At 42.7% G+C, this 26,434-nt stretch overlaps 1 protein-coding gene across 5 annotated transcripts in view; it reads left to right on the forward strand.

Annotated features, from left to right (window-relative positions):
* Positions 1–16,269: 16,269 nt before the first annotated feature.
* DDX3X (DEAD-box helicase 3 X-linked) overlaps positions 16,270–26,434 on the forward strand; it is a 30,734-nt gene continuing 20,569 nt past the window's right edge. For 3 of the 5 annotated variants that reach the window (XR_005386258.1, XM_038587205.1, XM_038587206.1), the window contains exons 1-7: positions 16,274–16,463; positions 19,519–19,576; positions 21,474–21,521; positions 23,437–23,569; positions 24,521–24,679; positions 24,764–24,863; positions 25,265–25,400. Coding sequence is in view for 4 of the 5 variants with exons in the window: in XM_038587205.1 (XP_038443133.1) it covers positions 16,419–16,463; positions 19,519–19,576; positions 21,474–21,521; positions 23,437–23,569; positions 24,521–24,679; positions 24,764–24,863; positions 25,265–25,400 (679 nt within the window). In the remaining variant the exon portion in view is untranslated. Of the gene's footprint in view, positions 16,464–19,518; positions 19,577–21,473; positions 21,522–23,436; positions 23,570–24,520; positions 24,680–24,763; positions 24,864–25,264; positions 25,401–26,434 lie in introns of all 5 variants that reach the window. The other 2 variants (XM_038587207.1, XM_038587208.1) reach the window with 1 other exon arrangement.

The following is a 26,434-nucleotide window of genomic DNA, read 5'->3' on the forward strand; positions in this document are numbered from 1 at the left end:
TCCTGCTGTTACAGCCACAAAACAATAACAAAAGAATTACCACTCTACAGGCACCTTTGAAGGCTCCGGATATATTTTAATTGCCTCAAGTTCTCATGGATCATGATGTAAGAAGCAGGTATTTAAAAGAGAGGGCTCACATGAAGAAAAAAAACGAAGTTGCAAGTCAGAAATGCTACTGGTTTCTGTTTTTAAAAACTTTCTAATTAAAAATAAATAAATAAAAACTTTCTAATTTTGAAATATAGATTCACAGGAGCTGCATAACTATGGTACAAAATGAAAGCGAGGAAATGTACAATCCACAGACCTCATTTAGATTTCTCCAGTTTTACAAGCATTCATTTATGTGTGTATGTGCACATGCACATACATATGTGTATACGTATGTGTGTATGTGTGTGTGGCTCCATGCAATGCTATCACATACGTAGCTTTGTGCAACCACCACTGCCAAGACACTGAGCTCTCCCATCTCCACAATGCTCTTTCTGATTATCCCTTTACAGTCATACCCACTCCCACCCCCACTGCAATACTAAGCTGTTCTCCACCAGAATGATGTTATTTTGTGAATGTCATACAAATGAAGTCATAGTATATAACCTTTTAAGATGGGCTTTTTTGAAAAACATTTTTTTAAAAAACATTTTTTTAAATATTTTATTTATTTACTTGTGAGAGAGCACACAGTGGGGGAGGGGAACAACAAGGGGGGTGGGGAGGAAAAGAATCTCAAGCAGACTCCCCACTGAGCACAGAGCCCAACATGGGGCTCTATCTCACAACCTTGAGATCATGACCTGAGCAAAAATCAAGAGTTGAATGCTTAACCAATGAGCCACCCAGGCGCCCCAAGATTAGCTTTTTAAAACAAGTTTACTTACTTATTTTTTAGTGATTGCTACACCCAACATGGGGCTCGAACTCATGACCCTGAGATCAAGACTTACATGCTGTACTGACTGAGCTAGTCAGGCACCCCTGGTGTCTCTTCTAATAAGGGTACCAATATCATCAGGGCCCCACCAAAACATAACCTCCTCTAAGCCTAATGACTTCCCATGGGCCCCCTATCTTCAAATACTGTCAACATTGGGGGTTAGGGCTTCAACATATGAACTTTGAGGGGGTCACAAATGTTCAGTGCATAACAATTATTCATTCTTTTTTTTTTTTAACTGTTCTTTATTTTAATTTAAAAAATTCTTTTGGGGACTCCTGGGTGGCTCAGAGGTTTAGTTTCTGCTTTTGACTCAGGGCATGATCCCGGATTCCCGGGTTCGTGTCCCACATCGGGCTCCTTTGCATGGACAAGGAGCCTGCTTCTCCCTCTTCCTATGTTTCTGCCTCTCTCTCTGTGTGTGTCTCTCATTAATAAATAAATAAAAATAAGAAAATTTTTAGGGCAGCCCCGGTGGCTCAGTGGTTTAGCGCTGCCTGCAGCCCAGGGTGTAATCCTGGAGACCCTGGATCGAGTCCCGCGTCAGACTCCCTGCGTGGGGCCTGCTTCTCCCTCTGCCTGTGTCTCTGCCTCTCTCTCTCTCCTCTCTGTGTATTCTCATAAATAAATAAATAAAATCTTGAAAAAAAGAAAGATTTTATTCATTTATTCATGAGACACACACACACACACACACACACAGAGGCAGAGACACAGGCAGAGGGAGAAGCAGCCTCCATGTAGGAAGCCCGATGTGGGACTTGATTCTGGGACTCCGGGATCACACCCTGAGCCAAAGGCAGATGCTCAACCGCTGAGCCACCCGGGTGTCCCTTAATCTTAAAAAAAATAAATAATCTCTATGCTCAATATGAGGCTTGAACTCACAACTCTGAGATCAAGAGTCACATGCTCTACTGACTGAGCCAGCCAGGCACCCCTCATTCTTTTTTATTGTTGAGTCCTATTCCATGGTATGGATGTGCCATAGTTTAGCCAGTCACCCACTGAAGGACATTTTGGATAGCTTTCAATAGTAATCTTTATTATGAATAAAGCTGCTATGAATGTTTGTGTAGAAGTTTACATGAGAAAATAAATTCTCATTTCTCTGGGATAAATGCCTGAGTCCAAGTGCTGAGTCATACGGTAAGTCCATTTTTAGTTTTGAAAGGACCTGCCCAACTGTTTGTCAGAGTGGCTATATAATGTTACATTTCCACCAGCAATGTATGAGAGGTCTAGTTTCTCTACATCCTCTCCAGCATTTGGTATTATTTGTATGTTTTATTTTGGCCATTGTGACAGGTGTGTAGTGCTTTCTTATTGTAGTTTTAATTTATTGTTTTTTTTTGGGGGGGTTATTTATTTGAGAGAGAGAGAACATAAGCAGGGAGGGGAGGAGCAGAGAGAGAGGAAGAGGCAGACTCCCCACTGAGCAGGGAGCTGGAAGCAGGGCTCCATCCCAGGACCCCGGGATCATGACCTGAGCCAAAGGCAGACGTTGAACTGACTAGGCCACCCAGGCACCCATCTCACTGTGGTTTTAATTTGTATTTCTCTAATGACTGATGATATTGACATTTTTTCATGTGTTTGTTGGCCGTTTGTATATTCCCTTCAGTGAAATATTTGTTGATATCTTTTGCCCATTTTCTAATTGGATCATTACCAGTGAGTTTTGAAAGTTCTTCATATATTCTAGATACAAGTCCTTTGTTAGATGTGTGATTTGCAAATATTTTTTCTCAGTCTTTAACAGGGTCTTTGGCAGAACAAAGTTTTTAATTTCGATGAGGTTTTATATTAAAGTTAAAAAAATAATAATCATCTCCTAGCCTGCCCTGTATTCCATGCCAAATAAGGGCAAATACATATTTCATCTGTCTGTCCATCCAAGTGATGTTTATTGAGCACCTACTATGTTCCAGGTTCAGTACCAGGTACTAGTAATCTGAAAAGGAATATAATACAGTTGCCTCCAGGGTGGCCTGGGAGGCTCAGATGGTTAAGCATCTGCCTTTGGCTCAGATCAAGTTCTGCATTGGGCTCCCTGCTCAGCAGGGAGTCTGCTTCTCCCTTTCCCTCTGCCTCTCCCTCTGCTTGTGCTTGCTCTCTCTCCAATGAATAAATACAAAATCTTAAAAAAAATACAGTTGCCTCCAAGGGTTCACAGTTTCGTGGGGAGAGGGACATGGAGCACATGCCTTCCATCAGAATGTGGTAAGGGATGTAAATCAGGCTGTGGGAGCACAAGACAGAGCACCTGCTCTGACCTGGGGAGGTGGGGGAGGCTGTTCCCTCCTTATCTCCTTCACACAGCTTCTGAGGGACTGTCAGTTATGAACCAGTTGAAATTTTAGCATTATTCTAGCTCTATGTAGGTCATAGTGTATCATGGAAATACATTTCCATCCATTCTTTTCGTCAAAATTACTGCTGGTTCATTTTCTAGAACATTCTTTCCGCATCCCCAAATGACTAATAGCAAAACTGAGATCCTGTGAGATTAGCCAAGAATTCACCCCGAATGTGATCATTTCACAAAAATAAAATGACACCTGTTAGTTCAATGGGTGGTCTTCACCGTGAAGTATAAGCATCAAGCAAATGTAGCTGGGACCTGTTGCATAACAGTCCTTGGTCCTAATATAGCAATGTTCATCTGAGAAGCTTAAAGGACTTGACTCACATGACAAGCTGCCTCATTTTGTACTGACTCTTCGAGGAAGACAAGACAAGATTTATTACACAGGAGCCTATATTCCAAATAGAGTATGATGTTCCCTACCCAGGTAACCGGAAAAGTATGTCCCGTGACGCATTCAGGAGGACCCTAGAGATCCTTCGGTGAGAAAAGAGGATCGAACCATTGGTTTAGGCCACAGTTCTGCTCCAAGAATTTTTTTTTAAAATGTAAGGCGTGATTTTGCTTATATAGAATTGAGCAAATTATTATTATAACAAATAATTGAGGTTCAAAACCTGAGTGTTGTCTGTGTTCATGTCTAATCTATACTTGCCAGTTCTTCCTGGGTGATATCCCCCCTTACATTCTCCTTCCTTCTTAGTCCTTACTACAGTTTGGTCCAGAGACACTTGACATCCAGCTGCCCAGCCTCAGTTTCTTTCTGCCCCAAACTGCCCTGTACATAACTGTTACAGATAAAATGTCTGTGTGTCCCCCCCCATCAACCAAATTCATATGTTGAAGCCTAATCCCCAATATGATGGTATTTCGAGGAGTTTAAGTAGGTCCTGAGGGTGGCGCTCTCATGAATTGGATCAGTGCCCTTATAAAAGAGGACCAGATAACACTCTTGCCCCTTCCTCCATGTGGGTACACAGGAAAAAGGCATCATCTAGGAACGAGGAAGTGGGCTCTCACTAGACACCAAATTGGCCAGCATCTTGATCTTAGATTGCTAGCCTCCCAACACTGTGAGAAATAAATGCCTGTTATTTATAGGGTCTCCAGTCCATAGTATTCTGAGATAGTAGCCTGAGCTAAGAAAGCAGCAAGGACAGATTTATATCTCAAATATGGTGTTTCTTCTTGTCACTCCCCTGCTAAGAAATCTATAGTTGCTCCTCAATGGTTACAAAATAAAGTCCAAATGCTTCATTCTCCATGATTGGTCCCAGTTGACCTTTTCCACTTACCTTTTTATCTTCCTCTACTTTTCTAAATACACATTTAAACACCATGGGCTGGGGCGCCTGGGTGGCTCATTGGTTACGCCTCTGCCTTTGGCACAGGAGCCCTGTGTTAGGCTCCCTGCTCAGTGGAGAGCCTGCTTTTCCCTCTCCTGCTCTCCCTACTTGTGCGCTCATTCTCTCTCTCTCTCTCTGTCAAATAAATAAACAAAAAACAAAAAAACACATGGTCAACAGATGGGCAGTCCCATGACATCAAGGACTGATGTCTTGCTCATTCATCACTGTGTCTCTGCATTGCAGGTTTTCCTGAATGAATGAACCATCCTCTCCAACCACTGTTTCCCAACTTGCTGCTTCCAAAAGGTCCTTGGCCAATCCTACCCCTAGCCCCTATGCATCCACACACTAGGTGTCTTCTCCCTCATTCCCACAGCCAGAAACAGCCCTTCCTCTCCTCTCTGATTATCTGACTCCTAACCATGTCTCCAGGTTTGACTCAAGTTCCAAATTTAAAGGCTTCCAGAACTTTCCTTTTTTTAAAAAAAATTTTATTTATTTATTCATGAGAGACACACAAAGAGAGGCAGAAACACAGGCAGAGGGAGGAGCAGGCTCCCTGTGGGGACCCCAGTGAAGACTCAATCCCAGGATCCCAGGATCATGACCTGAGCCAAAGGTAGATGCTCAACCATTGAGCCACCTAGGCACCTAGCCCATGCTTCCAGAGCTTTCTAGCCCATCATATCTTCCTCTTTAGAAGAGCTATTGCACTTTTGGTACCGCTCATTCATTTACTCCACATCCTCCCCCATCCACGAATGTCAGGAAGCAAGGCAGAGACCTGGAAGGTTTGTTAGATATTCCAAAGTCATAGAAAGTGGAGTTCCTAAGGAGACCAATCCTCACCCATGGTGACACTTCTAAGCAAGTAGCTCGCTAGATTTGGAATAGGTTGGAAAGAAAAATAGTGGGGCAGCCCTTTGGAGAAAGCTATTCTTCCAGGGCCCCTGCAACTCCTAAGCTTGCAGTGTTGCTGCAAAGACCCTCTCCGGTCTGGTCCTTGGCATGATTCCTTTTTCAATATAAGTTTTATTTTTTTGTGCACCTCTGCTGATCATGTGAATGAAAGAGGAACAGTTGGAAGAGCTGTACTCGCTTCACAGACTGTCTCCCTACAACAAAACTGGGTGGTCATGACCTGACTGGCCTACCAATCTAATACAGGGTAAACTCATTTGAGGAGAAACCAGCTTTAATTGTTTAAAAATCACTACTTCACTCTGTTAATTCAACAAAGAAAGGAATAACTATGCCAATAAAATGTTTTCTCCCTAAAAAAAAAAAAAAAAAAAAAAAATAGAATGCTGGCCCTGCAGTAGAGGACCTCACATTCTCATAGTCTAGATTTACTATATACTGCCTCATGTTGGGTTAATGATCTTTTTGTATATATGTCTTGTCTCCCCAGTTTTGTAATGGTAGAGCCATGTTTTAAACTTATTTGTCCCCTTCTCCCCATATCTAGCCCTTAGCATGGTGTTCACTAAACATGTTCCTTTTTTTCAGTATTATTTATTTTGAGAGAGAAAGGGGAAGAGAGAGAGCATGTGCAGATGCACACACACACACACGTGAGTTCGGGGAGAGGAAGAGGGAGAGGGAGAGAAGCAAGCAGACTCCCTGCTGAGTGCAGAGCCTAGATTCAATTTGGGGCTCCATCCCTGAGATCATGACCTGAGCCGAAATCAAGAGTTGGATGCTTAACCAACTGAACCACCCAGAAGCCCCTCAATAAACATCTTTTGAATGAATAAAATAATAATTTGATTTGCTATATCCCCCCTCTGTAGATTTCTCCCTTCACCCAGAGAAAACAATGTCCTATTACCCATTTGCAGTACTTAAGGGATGGCTCTTATTACCCTTGTTTTATCAATGAGGAAACTGAAACACAGAATGGTGAAGTAAGTGTTCCAGACTGCAAGTGAGTCATGGTTGCTTCATTCAAAATAGAGGCTGAATAGTTTTGGAACCAAAGACAGCTCCATTTCCATGGTGCCAGCATGTAGCTTTCTCTCTTAGATGCTGAGTATAAATTATGCCCTATTATATACCCGTAGAGATTTCATCAAAATCATGAACATGAACATGTGTATGTTTGAAGTCAGAGTTTGGTTTGTGCAGAATAATAAATATTCTTTTTTTTTCCAGAATGAATATTCATTCTTATGTTCAAGATCAAGTTGTATGAAAGGTAACATATGATAGATTCCAAGACATTCCAGAGAGGAAAGAGTGGGTGGCAGCTGGTGAGCTGCAAGATTTTTCTTTTCATAGAACAATTCTTGTGGAAGAAACAGCATTGCTGCCTTTTTCTATTTTCAGCCCAAAGTAACACTTAACTAATCTAATTATTATTCAAGTGAAGGTGTATAGCTAGCTGCTAACCTTCATCTGCAAGTTTTACAAAACTAATAATATACACTAGAGGATGCAAATGGGAGGTCTGCTGCAAACTTGAATTCACATAGAAGGTTTATAGTTTCAATTTGGACCACGTATACAAGGATATTTACAACATATCTATGAGGCAACAAACCCTCACGTACCCATCAACCCAGCTTAACAACTAGAACATTACCAATAGTCCTGAAGCCTTCTAGCCACACTCATCGCCTAGAAATAATAGGGATGAGCTGCCAACTGTTAAAAAATCAGGACATTTCACCTAAAAACCCAGATATCCAGCTTCTCTTGAAAAACCTGGCACTGCTGGGCCCGCATTCCTGTAGGGAAATAAGGGGTTGGGTCACTCCTCCGGTTCAGCACATCCCACCCTGTGTCTGCTATCTGGCTGTCTTCCTTCATCCACATGACCTGTCTGGCCCTGAGGCATCTGAGTTCAGAAGCCCTGGTATGTGTGTCTCCTTTCTGCTTTCTCTCCTCTGACCCAGTTCAAGACCTCCATTTCCCTAGTTCTGCCTCTGCTTTGGGGCACCTCTTTTCTGGGTGGCGCAGGACCTTTCAGAGGCACTAGGACTCCACGGAGATGCACAGATGAGAAGAAACTGTCTCAGCCCCCAGTGGACGTGAGCCGTGTACATCCTAGTGACCTGTGTACAATCGCATATTATATAAGACAGGCAATAATGGGAATGGAAAAAGGGCGTAGGAACACAAAGCAGGCAGAAACTGTGTTAGTCATGGTTCTCCAGAGAAACAGAACCAAGAGGATTGATTGATCGATTGATCGATCTGGAGATTGATTTTAAGAAATGGGCTCACATGACTGTGGGGCTGGCAAGTCAGAAATCTACAAGGTAGGCCAATAGGCTAGAGCCCCAGGGAAGAGTTGATGTTGCAGCTTGAGTCCAAAGGCTGTCTGCTAACAGAATTTCCTTTTCTTTGGGGAGCCTCAGTCTTTTTCCTCTTAAGGCCTTCGATTGCTTAGATATGCCTCACCTACATTATGGAGGGTCATCTGCTTTATTCAAAGTCTACTGACTTAAATATTAATCTTTTAAAAAATAAATTTTAATTAAAAAAAAGAATTTATTTATTTGCCAGAGAGACAGCGCAAGCAGGGGGAGCGAGAGAGGGGAAAAGCAGACTCTCTTGGGATGCCTGGATGGCTCAGGGGTTGAGCGTCTTTGGCTCCGGGTGTGATCCTGGGGTTCTGGGATCGAGTCCCGGATCGGGCTCCCTCTGAGGAGACTGCTTCTCCCTCTGCCTGTGTCTCTGCCTGTGTCTCTGTCTCTCATGAATAAATTTATAAAATCTTTAAAAAAAAAGAAAAGAAAAGAAAAGAAAAGAAAAGAAAAGAAAAGAAAAGAAAAGAAAAGCAGACTCTCCACCAAACAAGGAGTCCAATGCAGGCCTCGCTCCAAGGACCCTGGGACCATGACCTGAGCTGAAGGCAGATGCTTAACCTACTGAGCCACCCAGGCACCCTTCAATGTTAATCTTATCTGAAAAACAACTTCACAGCCACACCTAGACTGAGTTTGGCCAGATATCTGGGTACTGTGATCTGGCCAAGTTGACATATTAAAATTCACCCTCACAGACTGTATGGGTGCACGTGTGTGTGTGTGTGTGTGTGTGTGTGTAGGTTCATTTAAGAGGCAGGAACACGGGGGAAGAACATTTTGTGTGGAGGAATCGTTGTGAACCAGGGAACAGAGGTGGGCTTTGTGCTGAGTATGTTTGGAGAATAATGAGCAGTTCAGTGGAGGAGCACAAAGTGTGAGGACGGCGCTGGGGATTGTGGGGAGGGGTGGTGAGGGGACGAGGTGGACAAGAGGGGTGAGGAATGGTTGGGGACAGGAGAAAATGGGATTGGGGCTTGAATGGGAGGTGTCAAAGTGTTTTGAGCAGGGAAGTGGCACAATAAGACTGTTGTAAGAAAAACCTGGACTTGAGGTGCCTGCGTGACTCAGTCCATTAAGCGTCTGCCTTTGGCTCAGGTCATGACCCGAGGGTCCTGGGATCGAGAGCCCCATGATGGGCTCCCAGTTCAGCGGGGAGTCTGCTTCTCCTTCTCCCTCTGCCCCTCACCACCTCACGCACGCGCACTCTCTCTCAAATAAATAAATAAAATCTTTAAAAAAAAAAAAGAAAAACCTTGGACAGACTTGTAAAGGATGGGGCAGAGGAGAAAGAGTGAGGCAGGAAGAGCAGGGAGGAAGTTTCTGGCATAATCAAGATCAGGCTTGAGCAAAGCTCGAACTATCGGGGAGAATTCTTATAAACATGTATATTCTGAAAGTGGCACTCCTGCAAGAGAGAGAGATTACTCCCTACTGATGTAAAGGTAAGTAAGAGCCTCAACGAGGCAGTGGGACAAGACTAGTTGGAGAGGCACAATGTGGGAAGGAGGAATGGTCTGCTTATGGATCACAGGTAGGCTAGAAGAGAAATGGGAGTCCAAAAAAAATCACTGAGGTTTTAAGTCTGGGTGTGTGAAATGATGATGCCTCCATGTGAGATAAAAGCCAGAAAAAAAAAAGAAAAAAAGCCAGAGACTCAAGTGGTTTGGGAGCTGATGGGGAATCCTGTTTAGGACTTGCCAAGTTTGAGGTGTAGGAAGGGCCCTGGTTAATGGTGTGTGGGGCCCTAGCTTCATGGGCTGATTTGACTTCCGCTGGTGTCCACCAATTGCCAGGCCTGTCAATGACAGCATGTCCTTGGGCTTTCTGTCTGTGCGCAAGGCAGGGCTGGTTCTCCTCCCTTCTAGAGCCACCGTGAGGATTAGATGAGCTAATAATACGTATGAGGCATTTTAGAACCGTGCTTCTGAACAGACACACAAAACCAGACCATGAAAAATGCAGCTCCATCTTCCCAGAAAATGTGAAAGAAGTGTTTCAAAGCATTTTCCTTGTGGGTCTCCACATTCCAGGAGGGCTCATCTGCCCTGTGTGGGTGGTGACACTCACAACTGTGATGAAACTGAATTTCCATGATAAATCTTTCCTGCCTTTTGGTTCGTAACATTAGGATGGCCAACATGGAGGAAGACTCCCTCAGGAAGAGGGTTCGGGTTCTGCCTAAGTACACAATTCTACATTAATAGAGTACAATGGGCTGGACAGTATGATTTTGACTCCCAATTATAATGTGTAATTTTTTTTTTCTATACCATCAGGCAATTCTGACACCGGCTGGGAGCCCTACATTCAAATTCTTTCTGATGCTGTCTCCAGGTAGATCCTATAGGGTAAGGGTGCAGTCCTACATGATTGCCCCCTGTCCCCCACTTCAGATGTCACAAATCCAGATTATTACCTGTGCTTCTGACCAACAGCCACAGATCGGAGCTCCCAACAATCCCCACCTTTGGTTCAAATAATTTGCTGGAGCGGCTCATAGAGCTCAGAGAAGGGTTTCACTTAATAGATCGCCAGTTTATTATAAAAGGATGTAACTCAGAACAGCCAGATGGAAAGAGATGCACAGGGCAAGGGCGGGGAGAAAGAGAGGGAGGCTTCCACATCTTCTGCAGGACCCTGCCACTCTCCTCACATCCCCACGGGCTCACCAACCCAGAAACTCTCTGAACCAGCCTTTTTGGGTGTTTATGGAGGCTTGTTACATAGGCACGATTAAATCATTGGCCATTGGGGGTTGAATTTAACCTCCAGCTCCCCGCCCCCTCCCAGGTGGGCAGATTGGGACCGAGAGGTCCAACCTGCCAACCAGCGCCCACCCTAAGGCACTTTCCAAAAGTCACTTCATCAACCTAACAAAAGACCTTTATCACTCACTCTTTTCACAGGAAATTCCAAGGGTTTTAGGAGCTCAGTGCCGCGGAATGGGGGTCAAAGACCAAATACGTATTTCTTATTCTAAATCACAATCTCATTGACAGTCCTAGCAAGAGGTCTTTAAAGAAATCAAAATTCAAACGTTGAAAAGGTCTAAAACACTTCAAAAATGATTAAACCTAGCAGCCACCAAGGTCTGTAAAACGACGGCAATAATCACCAAAGCAGGAGGGGGTGGGGGAAATAATTAGTGAGTTTTACAAAGCACAGAGTGCGTAATTCCAACACAGGACAGTGACTGTGAGGTTCTGGCTAAGTTCTGGATTGCCCGAGAGAGAAAGACTGCTAAAGATGCCATTACCTAAGACGCAGCGTGGAATCTTGGAGGCATGTGACCCCTTTCGTTGTATTTCCAAGAGTCCTCCTCTTTCCCTAGACAAGGCAGCCTCGTTGTCCCCGCCCCTCCCGTTCTTCCAGCTCAGAGCCTCCACCCAAGGCTTTCCTATTTATCCTTTGTACTGGCTAGTCACCTTGCACGAACGGAGGCAGAAATACACTGGGTTTTTCTGTTTGAAAATGTTTTCAGCAGTGTTAGTGGTAGTGAAGATACCCTCCACGTAGCTTGGTTTTTCATCTTGCCATCTTTGTGGGAGGAAAGTGAATTCCAGGCCAGATCTGCTACTTGGGAATATAATTGCCCAAATCATGCCTAGTTTTGAATGTACCAGCCCTGACCCTCGGAGAATAAGAGTGTACAGCAATATCTCAAAGTCTAAGACTCTTCTTTTCCCTTTAGAACTTTTATCAGCTTCCATAGTAATATCTTCCTAATCACAATTGACCCTGGAAGAATGTAGGGATTAGGGACGCGGATTCCTGACCAGTTTAAAATCCACATGTAACTCTCGCCTGCCCCCAAACCTTACCACTAATAGGTTACTACTGACCAGAGGCCTTTCTGATAACAAACAGTTGATTAACATTTATATAGTATTACATACTGTATTCTTAGAATAAAGTAAGCTAGAGAAAAGAAAACGTCATTAAAATCATAAGGAAGTGGCGCTTGGTGGGCCCAGTTGGTAGAGATGTTGAGCCCCATATTGGGTGTAGAGTTTACTTTAAAAAAATCATAAGAAAATATAGGGGTACCTAGGTGGCTCAGTTGGTTAAATGTCTGCCTTCTGCTGAGGTCACGATCCGGTATCCCCTAGGATCAAGCCCCAAACCGGCTTCCAACTCAGTGGGGAGTCTGCTTCTCCCTCTGCCCCTCCCTCTGCTTGTGCTCTCTCTTTCTCACACATGTTCTCTCTTTCTCAAATAAATAAATAAAATCTTAAAAAAAGAAAATACATTGATAGTCCTGTACTGTAAAAAGATCCATGAATAAATGGACCGCGCAATTCAAAGCCCTGTTGCTCTAGGGTTAACTGTACTGTAAATTAGCTGGCAGTGGAAGCTGATCTGCTTTATTGGGAGCCCGAAACAAACAGAAACTCAAAAAGGCTATTACACTTGAAAACATAAAAGGAAACTCAGTGGGCGATGCTTTTACTTCCACACCTAGTAATTATCCTTCTGATTACAGGGGAGTTCCGCCCTCCCCGAACCTTATTCCCTATCCACACTAAAAGGAAGGATGGGGCAGTTGGACCTAGGAGATCTTTCCTCTGGACCTTGCAGAAAAACTACTGGTAATCGCGAAGGTTCACAAAAAGGCTCTGAGGTTTCTAGCTCTTAGAATCCCTTTTCCTATCACCTTTCTTCAAGCTGCAAAATAGTCTGATTATCTTTCTGCAAGGTTTTAGGTTTTTTGGGCACATTATTTCTTTGCACCACGATAATGTGATTTCAGTTTATCTTAGTCTCAGAGAATGGTGATGGAATTTACTTAAAACTATTTGCGGAAGCAAAATTATGGATTTAGATTCCTTAACGTGCCCCATATTACAACAACTTGCCCAGGGCGGGCATTTGCACTAATTACTCATCATCAAACATCTATTGGGCAGTGCAGAGTTGTGACAAGTTCCCTCTTCTCTGTGGGCTCACTCAGAACCGCAGCACAACACGGTGAATGTATCAGTGGCTTAAACAGTGGGTGCATCGGCTTAAACAGTGGGTGCCAGAGCAACTCACTCTGCTAGAAGAGTTAAGACAATGGGGACAGAGACAAGTGTATACATACTTATATCGACCATGTGCTAATTTCTCACTCCTCGCAAAGCATTTTCATGCACTAGCCCCTGAATCCCAACCACCTTTTGAGACAGAAACTATTTATTTTTATTTCTTATTTTTTTAGTAATCACTACACCCAACATGGGGCTTGAAGCAATGACCCCAAGATTAAGAGTCGCATGCTCTCCCGACTGAGCCAGCCAGGATCCTCGAGACATTAACTAGTTTTCTTCTAACTATAGATAAGGAAACTGAGGCACGGAGCTCTCAAGTAAGTTGCCCCCAGTCACACAGCTGGTCAGCAGCGAAGCAGGAATCTGAACTGCCAGTTAAAGGATCCGCAGTTTTTAGGCTTTTGTCTGCTCAGCTGTCTCTAGGGAGGGGGGAAGGGGATGGGGTGGTGCAAAGAGTATATTTGCTTCAACATGGGCCATCAACTTAAGAATGTCTGGGAATGTAAGGAAGTGAGAATGCAAAAATGTTTCCCTGGTTTCAGCTTTTCCTAACCCTTTTTAGGTTACTTCAAATAAAATTTGCAAATGACTGCCATGTGGAGAAGATATGCAAATAACCGTTTAGTGGAAGAGTCCTTCGGAGTGTTATGAAAGTTGGCTCATTTAGCTACCTCAAGTGTGCACATCATACTTTTTCAGAGTGAATGTGTTTGAAGACAAAGCTTTGTATGTTTCCTGGCCTCCTTTCCAATTTGATATTCCAATTATAACATATTGATTAACAAAACACCCTAGTGGCTTGAACTGAGTATGCTATGAGCAGGGGTTAATTGAAAATAGGAAACTGCTGTATATTTTAATTCTTTTAGGTACTCCCATGGTGGTACCCTGTACATCGGCTCTACTGAAATGTAAAACAAGGCCCAGAACCGAGGATATCAGGATATCCCATTGTTGCTATTTGCAGTTCGAACTGTCAGAACTATACCTTTTCAACCTGTTTACCCTGGTCTATATTAAAAGGAAACCGAAAGCAGACCAAGCAGAAACACCTCACCAATGCTCCGTGAGAATTCACAAATGTCAGGGCTGAAAGGGACCCTAAATGGTCGTTAAGGTTAATGATTCTCAAGGGGGGGCATTGTGGATATCTGTATTTTTGGTTGTCACAATGACTAGCACAACTATTGGCATTTAGTTGCCAGGAACTAGGCAAGCTAGATGTTTTACAATGTTGGTCAGTTCCGTGCTGCAAAGAATTGACCCGCTGGACATTCACATAAAGGAAAAAGTAGCTCATCCTAAAGCCTGGAACTATTTTACACATAGAAATATTCTCGCCTACTTTCGATGTAACATTGAAATCTCTATGAATGTACTGTAACAATTGAGAGAAAATGTTACTGTTTTGTTTCAACCATTACCAACACTTCCATCATTTTGGAAAAGGTCAGCAGTGGCAATGCTGCTCACCGTACTTGAGTTGCGAAAACACTATTTCCGTTTGCGTTTGTTGATCACCCTGAGCAGGGGTCTATCATCGCTTAGCGTCGTCGGGCGGGAGCATTCACACATTAAAGTACATCGTTTTGTTACAATCATTTTTATTCTACAGTTAGGTCACGTTTTTTGAAATTGTGTGTTGTCAGGTTTAGGTTATATTATCTATGATTTGTTATTTCAGCATGTTTAAAGGGGGCGTTAACAAGCGGTTGTCATAAAAAGGAATGGAGTCTTCTACAGGGTTTATGTAGCCCAGTCAACTCCTTATATAGATGAGGAAATGGAGACCCAAAGCAGTTAAGCAACTTGCCGGGACACAAGTGTTATGTTATCTCCCATCTCGTTAGAATTTCAGTTTCAATTTTAAAAATCTGAAAGGGAGAGAAGCTACGTGGTAATTTATGCGATGAGCACTAGTTATTTGAATTCTGGCAGAAGACCCTTTGAGGGATGGTGGAAAACCCTGTATATTATTTAATTCTGTCAGTCTGAAGGTTAGAAGAGAGGGGGGAAAAGCGTTTTTAAGAACCACGTACGCGCGGCTGCTCGCTTAAAGCCGGGGATCTACTAGTCAACACATTTTCTTCTATTTAAGGGTCTGTGTCACTGAATCAAGAACTAGGGGTAAAAAAAAAAAAAAAAAGAACTAGGGGTAGCCTGCTTCGGAGGGGGCCACAAGAAGGGGTTCCTCCGGCGGCAGAAACTCATTTCCTGCCATCCCTCATTTACTGCAGGGGCCTGAGGGCCACCCCCACCCCAAGCAGATAACGCCGTAACACGTTCTTCGGCAGGCCCTAACTGCGCCTAGCCACAAACACTGCCGACTCTGGGAGGGCCGTTTGCAAGCCTCATGAGCGCCCCGCGGGAGGAAAGGAGGGGCCTAATGTCGCCGTTGTTCCCACGGAGGGCCAGGGTCCCGGGAGGGTACGCCAGCACCGCCTCAGGTTCAGCGCCTGATTGCCTCATTGTTTCCTCACCGCGGATGAAACAGGAGGGGCTATTGCGTTCCTAGGCGGTGCCCCCGCTGCCTAGGCAACCCAGCAGTTAAGCGTCGGGCCACCAGCCCTCGTCCCCAGATCCCCAGCACTCCCGCCCCAGTCACTATTCCCCCCTCCTTCCTCCTCCTCTCCCCCCTCCTCCTTTTCCCCTTCTTCCCCCATTTTCCCCTCTTCCCTCTCCTGTCCCCTCCCCCCCCACCCCCCCGCATTTCAAGCACTCAATTGAGGCCAAGGCTTCCAGCTTCACAAAATGGCCACCGCGATCAACACCTGCGGTCACGTGACCCGCCGTCCTCCCAGCTTCGGGCTTTCTTTTGCTTGACTCCGGTTTCGCGGAGGCTGCCCGAGGAAGAGCAAGGGCTGGTTAATTCTAAGAAATCTCCAGACGCCCCCAAGCCCGAGGACTCAGAGAAAAAAGAACGAGTGCGCAACCGAAAAGAACAACAACTGGGAACACAGGGAGAAAAACAGTAAAGAGGCCTAGGTTAAATTTAAGACCTCGCAGGCGGAAAACGGGACACGAGTTATCGCGAGATCTCAAGAACTCAAAGACAGGCTAGGGTATCAGCGGAGAACAGGGGAACTGAAGCTCAAGGGAACTAGGGCAGCATTTGGCGCGCTGAACTCCAAGGTAGGACGACAAGCCAGGGACGGGACTGAATCGGAAATCACGCGAGGTTTGGACTTAACCAGCGCGCAGTAGCTAGGCAGAAGTCACAGCGGCAGGGGGAGTGCGGGTGTGAGAGGGCGGGCCTACGTCTTACGTGCTGACGTAGTAGCCTTTCGAGTGGGTATATTAGATCCGTGGTCGCGCCGTGCGCTCCAGAGCCGCAGTTCTCCCGTGAGAGGGCCTTCGCGGTGATTCTAACTCACTCAGCAGAGGAAGACTCCGAGTTCTCGGTACTCTTCAGGGATGAGTCATGTGGCGGTGGAAAATGCGCTCGGGCTGGACCAGCAGGTGAGCTGCAAGGAGCCTACCGGGATGGTTGTTGACCTAACTTGGCTTATGGCGCAGCGCTAACTGGCACTCTTAGTTCCCATTTCCTGAGTGCCTCAGGCTGGCCAGTGTCAGTGTTTTGCAACTGTGGAGGGACGGGAAGGTGGCAGAAATACTGGTTATGGCTCTCGCTCGGGCCGGGGCTCCGGCCTGGCCCGCGGTATTGTCCCTGGGCCGAGCACAATGGCGGCTTTTGTGTGTGCGTGCGCAGGCGGGTGGAGGGGGAGGGGGTGCGCGCGCTCTCGCCGAGACGCGCACGCGCGAACCTCGACTGGTTAGTGACCCAGGGGTGGTGGCGGGGTGTGTGGTATGTTGGTGCGCGAACGGGGACCTTTTTGGCCTCTTGGTCTTTCGACTCATTGCGCGCGCCGCCTGGATTCCTGTCCCAGAGACTTGGCGGCGTCGGTGTGTGTGTGCGCGCGCGCGAGCGCGCAGCGGCATTGGTGTGCGTGTGCGTGTGAGCTGGAGGGACGCGGCCCTGGAATGTAGGAGGGGGCGGTGCGGGGGGGTGGCCTTCGCTCGGGGTAATGGCGGCGGCCGCCTTTGTGTGGGGCTGGGTGCCTGGGCGGCGCTGCGGCCCACTAGCGGGAGAGAGCGGGTCCCGGGCTGGCTAGGGCCAGGAAAGGAAGATGGAATGGCATGTTGTTCCTCCCGGGCTTCCTTCCGTAGGCCTTTTCTCTCAGGCTCAGTTTCCGCAGGGGCCATGGCATGTTGGGTGCCGCGGCGGCCGAGGCCGCGTTTCCGGAGTGGAAAGTTTTGTGACGCAGAAGATTTCGGGGAGGAGTGGGGGGAAGGGGAGGGAGTAATGGGTCCTTGCGTGCGCGGTGGCGCTGGGCTCTAGATAGAGATTGAACGCGGCGGGGAGACTTCAGGGAGATTAGGGACTTGGAGCGGCTCCTTTTCCTAACTTGATCCAGATAGTCTGTGTGAAGATTTAGCGAGGGTCGCGCGTTGTTTTGGGCGGTACCTCGGGTTGTATGACCGTTCCCGTGTTTTAGTGACGTTTGATCCAGGAATCAGCCGGAGGAAAAATACCCGGAATGTAGCTTGGGGGAAATAAACAGTTTCGTTGTTGACTTGTTGCTGCCTGTGCAGTGAAATTGTGAAATAGGTCAGAACTCCGGGTCTGTCATCTTAACCGGAATCCCCTTTTCTAAAGCTTTGGGGGTAGATTAGAGGAGGACGTATGCTCTGAGCGAGAAGGGGCTATGGGCTTCGGTGGAAGGAGTCTGCATTCCTCTGCAACAGAGGCACCGTGCTTCGGATAAGCTTTTCGGTGGGATGTTTGGAGATTTTAAGTAAAGTTTTGTTTAACCACGAACTCTGGAAAAATCCTGAAACGAAGTTTAGTGACACAAATTGATAGATTTTAATGTAGTCGTGTGTAATACATTTGTAGAGACTTAACGACCTGTTTCTCTGGGAGCATTTCCCCCCCATTAATGAATCAGTTACATCCTTCAAATTGCTGACACGTCATAATGTTGAATGAAGCACATAGAGTATCTTGTCAAGAGCACAGGCTATCCCCAATTTTAGCATTTTCTATATAGGTGGTGCCGGTTTAAAAAGATTATAGGCAGGAATGAACCTTATTTGTGATATAATTAAAAAGTAGACTAGTTAGAAACAGGCAGCAAGCAAATTCATAACAAAATTGCAACAATTTAATCCTCAGTTTACAGTATCCTTTAAAGCGCTCTTGCCCAGTGTAAAATTAACAAAACTTGTACTGTAGCAAGTGCAAAAGGAATATTTATTCCCGTTGGGCTTTATTTAAATATCAGTCTCTTGTAACAGAAAGCAGGCAACATTGCTAATTCAAAGTATGGAAGCGAGGTGCCCAAAAGTCTTAACCATACTTAATTTCTTTTTAAGATTTAGCATCTGCTTCTAGTTTTCAGTGATTCCACTGATGATGCTTGCAATTTGACCGTATCCGTCTTGAGCTTTTAACAGAAGACTTAATATCACCTCTGTGACATCAATACTGTGTGATTTGGTCTTTTGTGGCTTTCTTTAAAAAAAAAAAAAAAAAAAAAGTGTCTCTTTTGACACAGTTTTTTCCCCCTGGTATTGCTTGCAGTAGTTTCTGGTTAGTCGTAACAGAATGAGAACATAGCAGATCTTTTTGTAGAATATTTAGGTTTAGAGCTTCCAGTGAAGGAGAGTAGAAATGGAGATTAAAAGTAGTGAAATGTGTTCTCTTTAAAAACATTGAATATCGGGATCCCTGGGTGGCGCAGTGGTTTGGCGCCTGCCTTTGGCCCAGGGCATGATCCTGGAGACCCGGGATCGAATCCCACATCGGGCTCCCGGTGCATGGAGCCTGCTTCTCCCTCTGCCTGTGTCTCTGCCTCTCTCTCTCTGTGACTATCATAAATAAATAAAAATTAAAAAAAAAAAAAAAAAAAAAAAAAAAAAAAAAAACATTGAATATCATTTGTGCCATTTATGTCCAAAGTCTTCTGAACCTAATCTCAGTCTTGAAAATGAGAGAATAAATAGGTAATATCTAGTTAGTTTTTAAGAGTGTTCCCATAATTAAAAATGCTTGTGCAATATTAGGGGTAAAAGGACAAATGGTCAGTTAAAATTTGTCTTTTTAAAAGCGTGCTCCATAGGCTTAAAATATTCCAAGTAGAAAGTTGGCATTGGAAATGTCAAATGTGATTGGAGTAAAAAATGAATTCCTTTGCCTATTTGACATTTTAAAATAATTTTAGTTTCTTGGAACTTTTACTATGGAAAATGTTACAGGAAAAATTCATTTTTAGTCAAATGACTTAAATTTGGATCCAACTTTTACCAGGTAGTAACACCAGCATCCTAGTGTGCTGGTTTCTAGAGTATAAACAGTTACTGCTATTTTGTGTTTGCTTAGACAAGTTTCACATCAGCCCCATTAAGCAGGCAGGGCAACTAGGGTTTATTCAATGTTAGAGGACAGGACTAGTTTTCTCTTAGTGTAATATTTCAGCACGCGAGCTGCTAACCATTTAAAACTCTCTTCTAGTTTGCTGGCCTAGACCTGAACTCTTCAGATAATCAGAGTGGAGGAAGTACAGCAAGCAGTAAGTAAACCATTTTATGGATTTCTTGACTATTAGAGCTTTAATAATTTAGTGTTTCATTGGACTTACTAGAAGCATTGTGGCCTTTTGATAATAAAAGGGTCTCAGATTCTTGAGTACAAACAATCATTAAAAAGAACTTGATAGGGGCAGCCCAGGTGGCTCAGTGGTTTAGCGCCACCTTCAGCCCAGGGCGTGATCCTGGAGACCCAGGATCGAGTCCCATGTCGGGCTCCTTGCATGGAACCTGCTTCTCCCTCTGCCTGTGTCTGCTTCTCTCTCTGTGTCTCTCATGAATTAAAAAAAAAAACAAAAAACAAAAAACAAAAAAAAACTTGATACAACGCACAAATTATCTTTGGAAGAGTTTATGTCCATTATGAATCTCTAGCCCAACTTAAAGAGGTTGTGGGAATGTGTTTATTCCTGTTACAGTGAATTTACCAGAATTAAATCCAGTAAAGGGAACATTCAACGTTCGTTAGCTACAGTTAACCCTTTCCTGTGAAGAACATGAGACTTGATGATCGAACAAGGCTATACTGAATCTTGAGATGGTTAGGATTTTAAATGCTGAAGTGAATCTTTTTTTTTTGAAAAGTTAGGTATAAAAGTTTTATTTCATTCTATTTTTTCAGAGTTTTTTTAAGATTTGTTACAGATTAGTATTAAGGTATAGGTGATTTTTTTGAATTTATTTTTTTTTTAAAGATTTTATTTATTCATGAGAGACACAGAGAGAGGCAGAGGGAGAAGCAGGCTCCCTGTGGGGAACCCAATGAGGGACTCCATTCCAGGACCCTGGGATCATGACCTGAGCCAAAGGCAGCCGCTCAACCACTGAGCCACCCAGGTGCCCCAGTATAGGTGGTTTATTATTTGGCAGTAGACCTGCTTCAGATTCCTTTAGGTCAAGTCTCTTTCTATAACTCCCCCACCCTGCCCCAAAGGAGGCGGGAAATGGATATAGGCTGTAGGAAGTGGAAGCATTAATTTTTTTTTTTTTCCCCAAGCACCGTTAGGTGGTAAAGGATGTGGCCTCATTTTTAGGCAAGAAGGGCCTCACTGGGGGCATAGAGTTACTTGGTATTTTTTTTTATATTTCACGTTATTTGCCATGTTAAAAGATCTTTTAAGAGTTGATCATCCTAATAGAGATCTTTAATATTTAATTCTACCCAAAAGTTGGAAAAGAAAGTATAAAATTGCGATTTATTAGTACTAGAGCAGGTTGGCTTTCCTTTACTTGGTGGATATACATTATTTGCTTTTGCTTCTCATCCATCGTCTAGACTGTTGTCTTGCCTGCGTGTACAGAACAACAGTTGACTATAGACTCCTCAAACCCCAAGTTAAAATTAAAACTCTCGGTTCCTTGAAATTCTTTTGCCTTTGCAGTTTTTCCTTAATACGTAGTCTTTTTTGGGGAACTTAACTGGATGGAAACAAAAAAGCCTCTTAGTGTCTAATTGCATGATTTTTTACAATTGTTTTAGGTTGTTGTGGTAATATTTATGTTGTAACAGTTTCTGTTTATGACTGTTCTCTGGAATAATTGGCCTTTATTTTTTTATTTTATTTTTTTTTAAAATAATAATTGGCCTTTAAAAAAAACTTGTGTTACATTAACCACTAGTGGCAAGTTATATTTATTTGTGGATTTCAAGATAAGGATTTTTATTTACTAAAACTTTGTCTTCCCCTTCCCTTTTTAAAGTTCTTAAAAAGCAATAACCATTTAAAGTAAAAACAGATTCGTTTTCTCCCTCTCAGTCAGACTGGAAGGCTAGATCCTAAAAAAGTTTTTTCCAAGAGCATTTTTTAGTAGCCTGAATTTTGGTAAAAAGCTTTAACTTGAAGTTTTGGCATTTAATTTTGTATTTTTTTTTTTTTCTAGAGGGGCGCTATATTCCTCCTCATTTAAGGAATAGAGAAGCTACTAAAGGTAAGTCAAGTAACTTGGTGGACCGGGATCCCTGGGTGGCGCAGCGGTTTAGCGCCTGCCTTTGGCCCAGGGCGCGATCCTGGAGACCCCGGATCGAATCCCACATCGGGCTCCCGGTGCATGGAGCCTGCTTCTCCCTCTGCCTCTGTCTCTGCCTCTCTCTCTTTCTCTCTCTGTGTGACTATCATAAATAAATAAAAAAAAAAAAAAAAAAAAAAAAAAAAAAGTAACTTGGTGGACCTAATTCTTGTGTTTAGAAGTTGAAGCCTAGGGAAAAATGAGGCATTTTGGGAAAACTCCTCTAAAGTCACACAGTGGAAAATTTCCTGTTTGCTATGTCAGATTTCTTTGTGGCCAAGGGCATGGTTTTGTACAAATTTACTGGTGTACTTTGTGATTATAATTATTTACATCGTGATTTCAATTTGAAAAAGGTGAGTAGGCATCCTACTATGTAAACCAAATTGCATGGTGATAACCCAGTTATTTGTGTTTTGCAAAACTGTCGAAAGATGGGTTATTGCAGAATAGTTAACAGATTATAAACAGATCATAACACTGGGCATGCTCCCAAAGTTGGGAGTGACTCTCTGGTTTCATCTCCTTGGGTTTAACTGCTTCATTTGAAAAGTTTTGTCTGAAACTAATGGTTATGTTTGTAATGTAGTGATAACTAGTAGATAATTCGTTATGGGACGATTGTTTGGGTGCTGTATATTCATAAAATAGGTGATCTGAGGCTTGGAGGAAAAATGAAGTTTTAGAAAACTAAAGGTTAAGGGAAGATGCTAAGACAGAATTGGAAGGGTGAAGAAATCCCAGAAACTTGGGGTTTGCTGTCATTCCTTCATGTGCACGTTCAGTCTTTATAGTAGCTTCCCTGTCCTTGGTGATAAATGGCTATAAAATCTGTATTATAGTTTCTTAACTATAGTATCATTGTTCCTAGTTACTGCATATTTTGTCTTAGATTCTCTCATTCTTAAAGTGTTCTAGCTAAAATTGGCTCCATACCTATTTAGTGCTTTTCCCTCTTGATTGCAGGGAGAGATCAAAGGGAAGAGGCAGTATCAGAGGTTTTAGAACTGGAAGAAGGCTAGACATGTAATTCAGTTTTCTTATTGCTAGCTAAGGCTGTCGATCACCTGACTGGCTAATGGTAGAGGCATTAGGCTGAAGGAAAGTAACTTATAAACAATCTCTATTTAATGAAGTGCTATTGAAATTAGTTTAAATCCTCTACTACTAGTCTTTAAACCCTCTACCTGTTGGGCTAATTCACACATTTTTCATTCTCTGTTGAATGTTTATAGTTGTACCCTAGGAATCTGCCCACACCAGTAGTGTAAAGGGATGAGCACTTCCCTTTTTTTCTAGATATTCCTGATTCTTGTCTGAGAGTATATTTCATGTGAACAGAGCATTGTTCTACTTTTTTACTTTTGAAGCTGGAAAATACTGTATCAAATCAAGTAATCTGACACCTTTAGGAATGCAAATAAACATCACCTCTAAGAAACATTGAAGCAGTGGTAACTTTCCTAGTGTAAACTCATACACATCTATAAAATGAATGGTAATTGTGGTGGACTTCAAACATTTTTTTTATAGGCAAGGCTATTGTCCTTTTCAGAGGTGGTATTTTATTCATTTATAACACTTGTAGACTGTCAAATTGCTCCATTTAGTGCACAGTATTTTCTAGTGGAGAAATAAAAATCTGAACAATTTTGTGTGCCATTGTGAACCAGCTCTAAATCTTGGTTGTCTTCTAGTACCATGATAGGAATATTTCCATTATCTTTCCAGTTCACAGAGATAAGATAGTAGTAGAGGGCTTTAAATTCAGAGACCTAGGTATTGTAAACTTCTGATTAATAAAAAAATGGGTTTGCTTTTTTTTTTTTTATTGAAGGATTCTACGATAAAGACAGTTCAGGGTGGAGTTCTAGTAAAGATAAGGATGCGTACAGCAGTTTTGGATCTCGTAGTGATTCAAGAGGGAAGTCTAGTTTCTTTAGTGATCGTGGCAGTGGATCAAGGGGAAGGTAAGTGATTTTTATTGATCTTTGTGTCTTGTGTATGCAATTCAGGAATTGGTCTTTAATTTGATGAGTACTCATTCTTTTACTCTGACCATTAAAGCATGATTTTTTTCCCCCTTAATAGACCACCTATTTGGATGTTAAGCATTATGTCTATATAATCCTATTTTCCTAGTTATAAGAGGTCTTTCTTCCTAAATTGAACTTGTTACATAGAAATTAGATGAGAATAAGAATGCCCCAGGTGTAATGAAATCCGTTACTTTTATATTTCTTTAGTTTTATTTATATTTAAAGGAGTAAGTTTATCTAGTGAATGGCCTATGGTTGAGATTTTTTGTGGTTATTCTATATGACAATTTTAAACACCTTATATTTTTGATTACACAAGTGGTGAACTGACCTCATGCGCCTAATAGCTGTGGTTAGTCCTGTGTGTCCTGATTTTTCGCAAACAGGCCTAAAACTAAAAACATCTTTAATTCAGGTAAGGATTATTTTCTACCTTTTATCCAAAGTCTGTCACACAGGTAAATTGATTGTCCTTTTAAACAACATTCTAGTATAACTGGGACAATTATTTGGTGTGCTGTTTTCTTCTCTTTCCTACCACTAAAATATTTTTGGATGAGAAGTTTAAATAAAGGTGTAAGTTATGTGCTGATAGCAGATATTTGAGACTTGGTTCTTAATTCCAGCATGTGTGAGGCCTGTGTAGGCTGTATAATTTTACAAAAATCAAGGATACTTAATTTTGAAAGTAAAGCTAAGTAAATGACACATATGATCTGATTAATTAAAGAGCCTTATTTTCAAGAGTAAGCAAAATTGACATCCTTGAAGTTAGCCATAATGAACAGTTCAACTTCTCTTTTGGTACAGTTGTAGTTACAGATACAGGAATCTGATAGTGGTTAAGTGATATGATACTGATGAGTTCGTTATGCTATTCAGGTTTGATGATCGTGGCCGGAGTGACTATGACGGCATTGGCAGCCGTGGTGATAGAAGTGGCTTTGGAAAATTTGAACGGGGTGGAAATAGTCGCTGGTGTGACAAATCAGACGAAGATGACTGGTCAAAACCGCTCCCACCGAGTGAACGCTTGGAACAGTAAGTTTTTGAAATGTATATCAATTGTGAGTAAAGCCTCATTAGCTAATATAACAAGTAAACTTACTAATCTTTTGATTTTAGGGAACTCTTTTCGGGAGGAAACACTGGGATTAACTTTGAGAAATACGACGACATTCCAGTTGAGGCAACGGGCAACAATTGTCCTCCACATATTGAAAGTGTAAGTATTTGTGCTTGAGTTGTTAAGACACAGAGGGGCGTGTATAAACTTTTCCACAGCACATCAAAATGAGGTGGGCTTCCTAAAAGCAAATGCAGAGTGTGCCTGCTTTATTTTTTTAGTTAATTAAAAAGATGCCTCATTGGTTATGGAAAGGGGAAGATTGAGTTCAGTGTTAACATTGCTAATAATTGGAAATAGAAATATAGGAAGAACCCCGACTTCTCCAATGTGTATTGAGCCTGAGGAGGTTGATTTTTCTCAAAATAGGTTTTTCATTTAAAGCAGCTGTAAAGTACAAATCAAATTGTTAGGAGTTTTTCCCCCATATTATTCGTGTATAGTAAAAATGGCTCCAGATAGCATTTCTACCTATTTAACTCTGTTGAATTTCTTGACAGTTTAGCGATGTTGAGATGGGAGAAATTATTATGGGAAACATTGAGCTTACTCGTTATACTCGCCCAACTCCAGTGCAAAAGCATGCTATTCCTATTATCAAAGAGAAAAGAGACTTGATGGCTTGTGCCCAAACAGGTAAGTTTACTTGCTAGAGTAAAAAATTGACAATTGTCAAGAATACTGTAATTAGGTTTGCTCTTGTAAAACTAGTACCAAGAAAACACATGGGGTATCTAAGTATCGTAGGGAAACATGAATCCCAGATGTAGCCTAACTGGTATTCTTTAATATGGGCATGCAGTACTTGGCTTGGTATTTCTTGTCTTAGACCTTTGGATTTTATGTTATCACTAGTATTCTCATTGGGATGTCTTGGGGAGCCTATAGAAAGTCCTCAGCCTGGAATTACTGCAATAAGGATAGATTGTTGTCTGTGCATTGCTGGGAAATGAGAACTATTAATATTATTGCATCTGGAATAAGGATAAGAGTATAGAATAGTCTGTGATCCATAGGAATGTGGCCAAGGGGAAAAGAGATGCCTTTGTGGGAAAGGAGCACCTCGCATCTTTTGGGAATGGATGTAGTTAGAGCCTCTAAATTGAGTACAAGTTTTGCTATATTGGTGAGTTTGACCAATATGAGAGTGGCAAATCTCCCATCCCCATTAAAAAAGTATAATAATCATTTGGTATTTTTCCTACCCTATGGAAGTGAGAATGTCATCGTTTGTACACTATCAGTACCTACAAGGAAGTGTTAGAAATTGACCTCACTTTTGAGGCAAAATTGCTGTTTTCTTACACATACAAATGCAAAGAAGTGAGTTAGGTATCCTTCTATAAGGGAAGAAAGTAAACAATTTTGGTTTTATGGGTCATGTGGTCTCTATCACCAATTTACTCATTTCTCCTGTTGGAGTGTGAAAACACCTATGGACTGTAACTTGGGCATGGCGGAATTCCAACAAAGCTTTATTTACAAAGATAAATACGCTGGGTCTTAGTTTCTTGACTTCTGTTACATCTGACCTACAGATGGGTCAAAGAAGTCACTTCTTGGTATTTTTAACTTTGGTGTTAATTTTTAGAAAATTTATTTGGGTGCAAAGTAAAACATTAGTAATAGGGCAGTTAAACTCATCTACCAATACTTATTAAAAAATAATG

The sequence above is a fragment of the Canis lupus genome, chromosome X, assembly GCF_011100685.1.
Source record: "Canis lupus familiaris isolate Mischka breed German Shepherd chromosome X, alternate assembly UU_Cfam_GSD_1.0, whole genome shotgun sequence".
In the NCBI taxonomy this organism is placed as follows: Eukaryota; Metazoa; Chordata; class Mammalia; order Carnivora; family Canidae; genus Canis; species Canis lupus.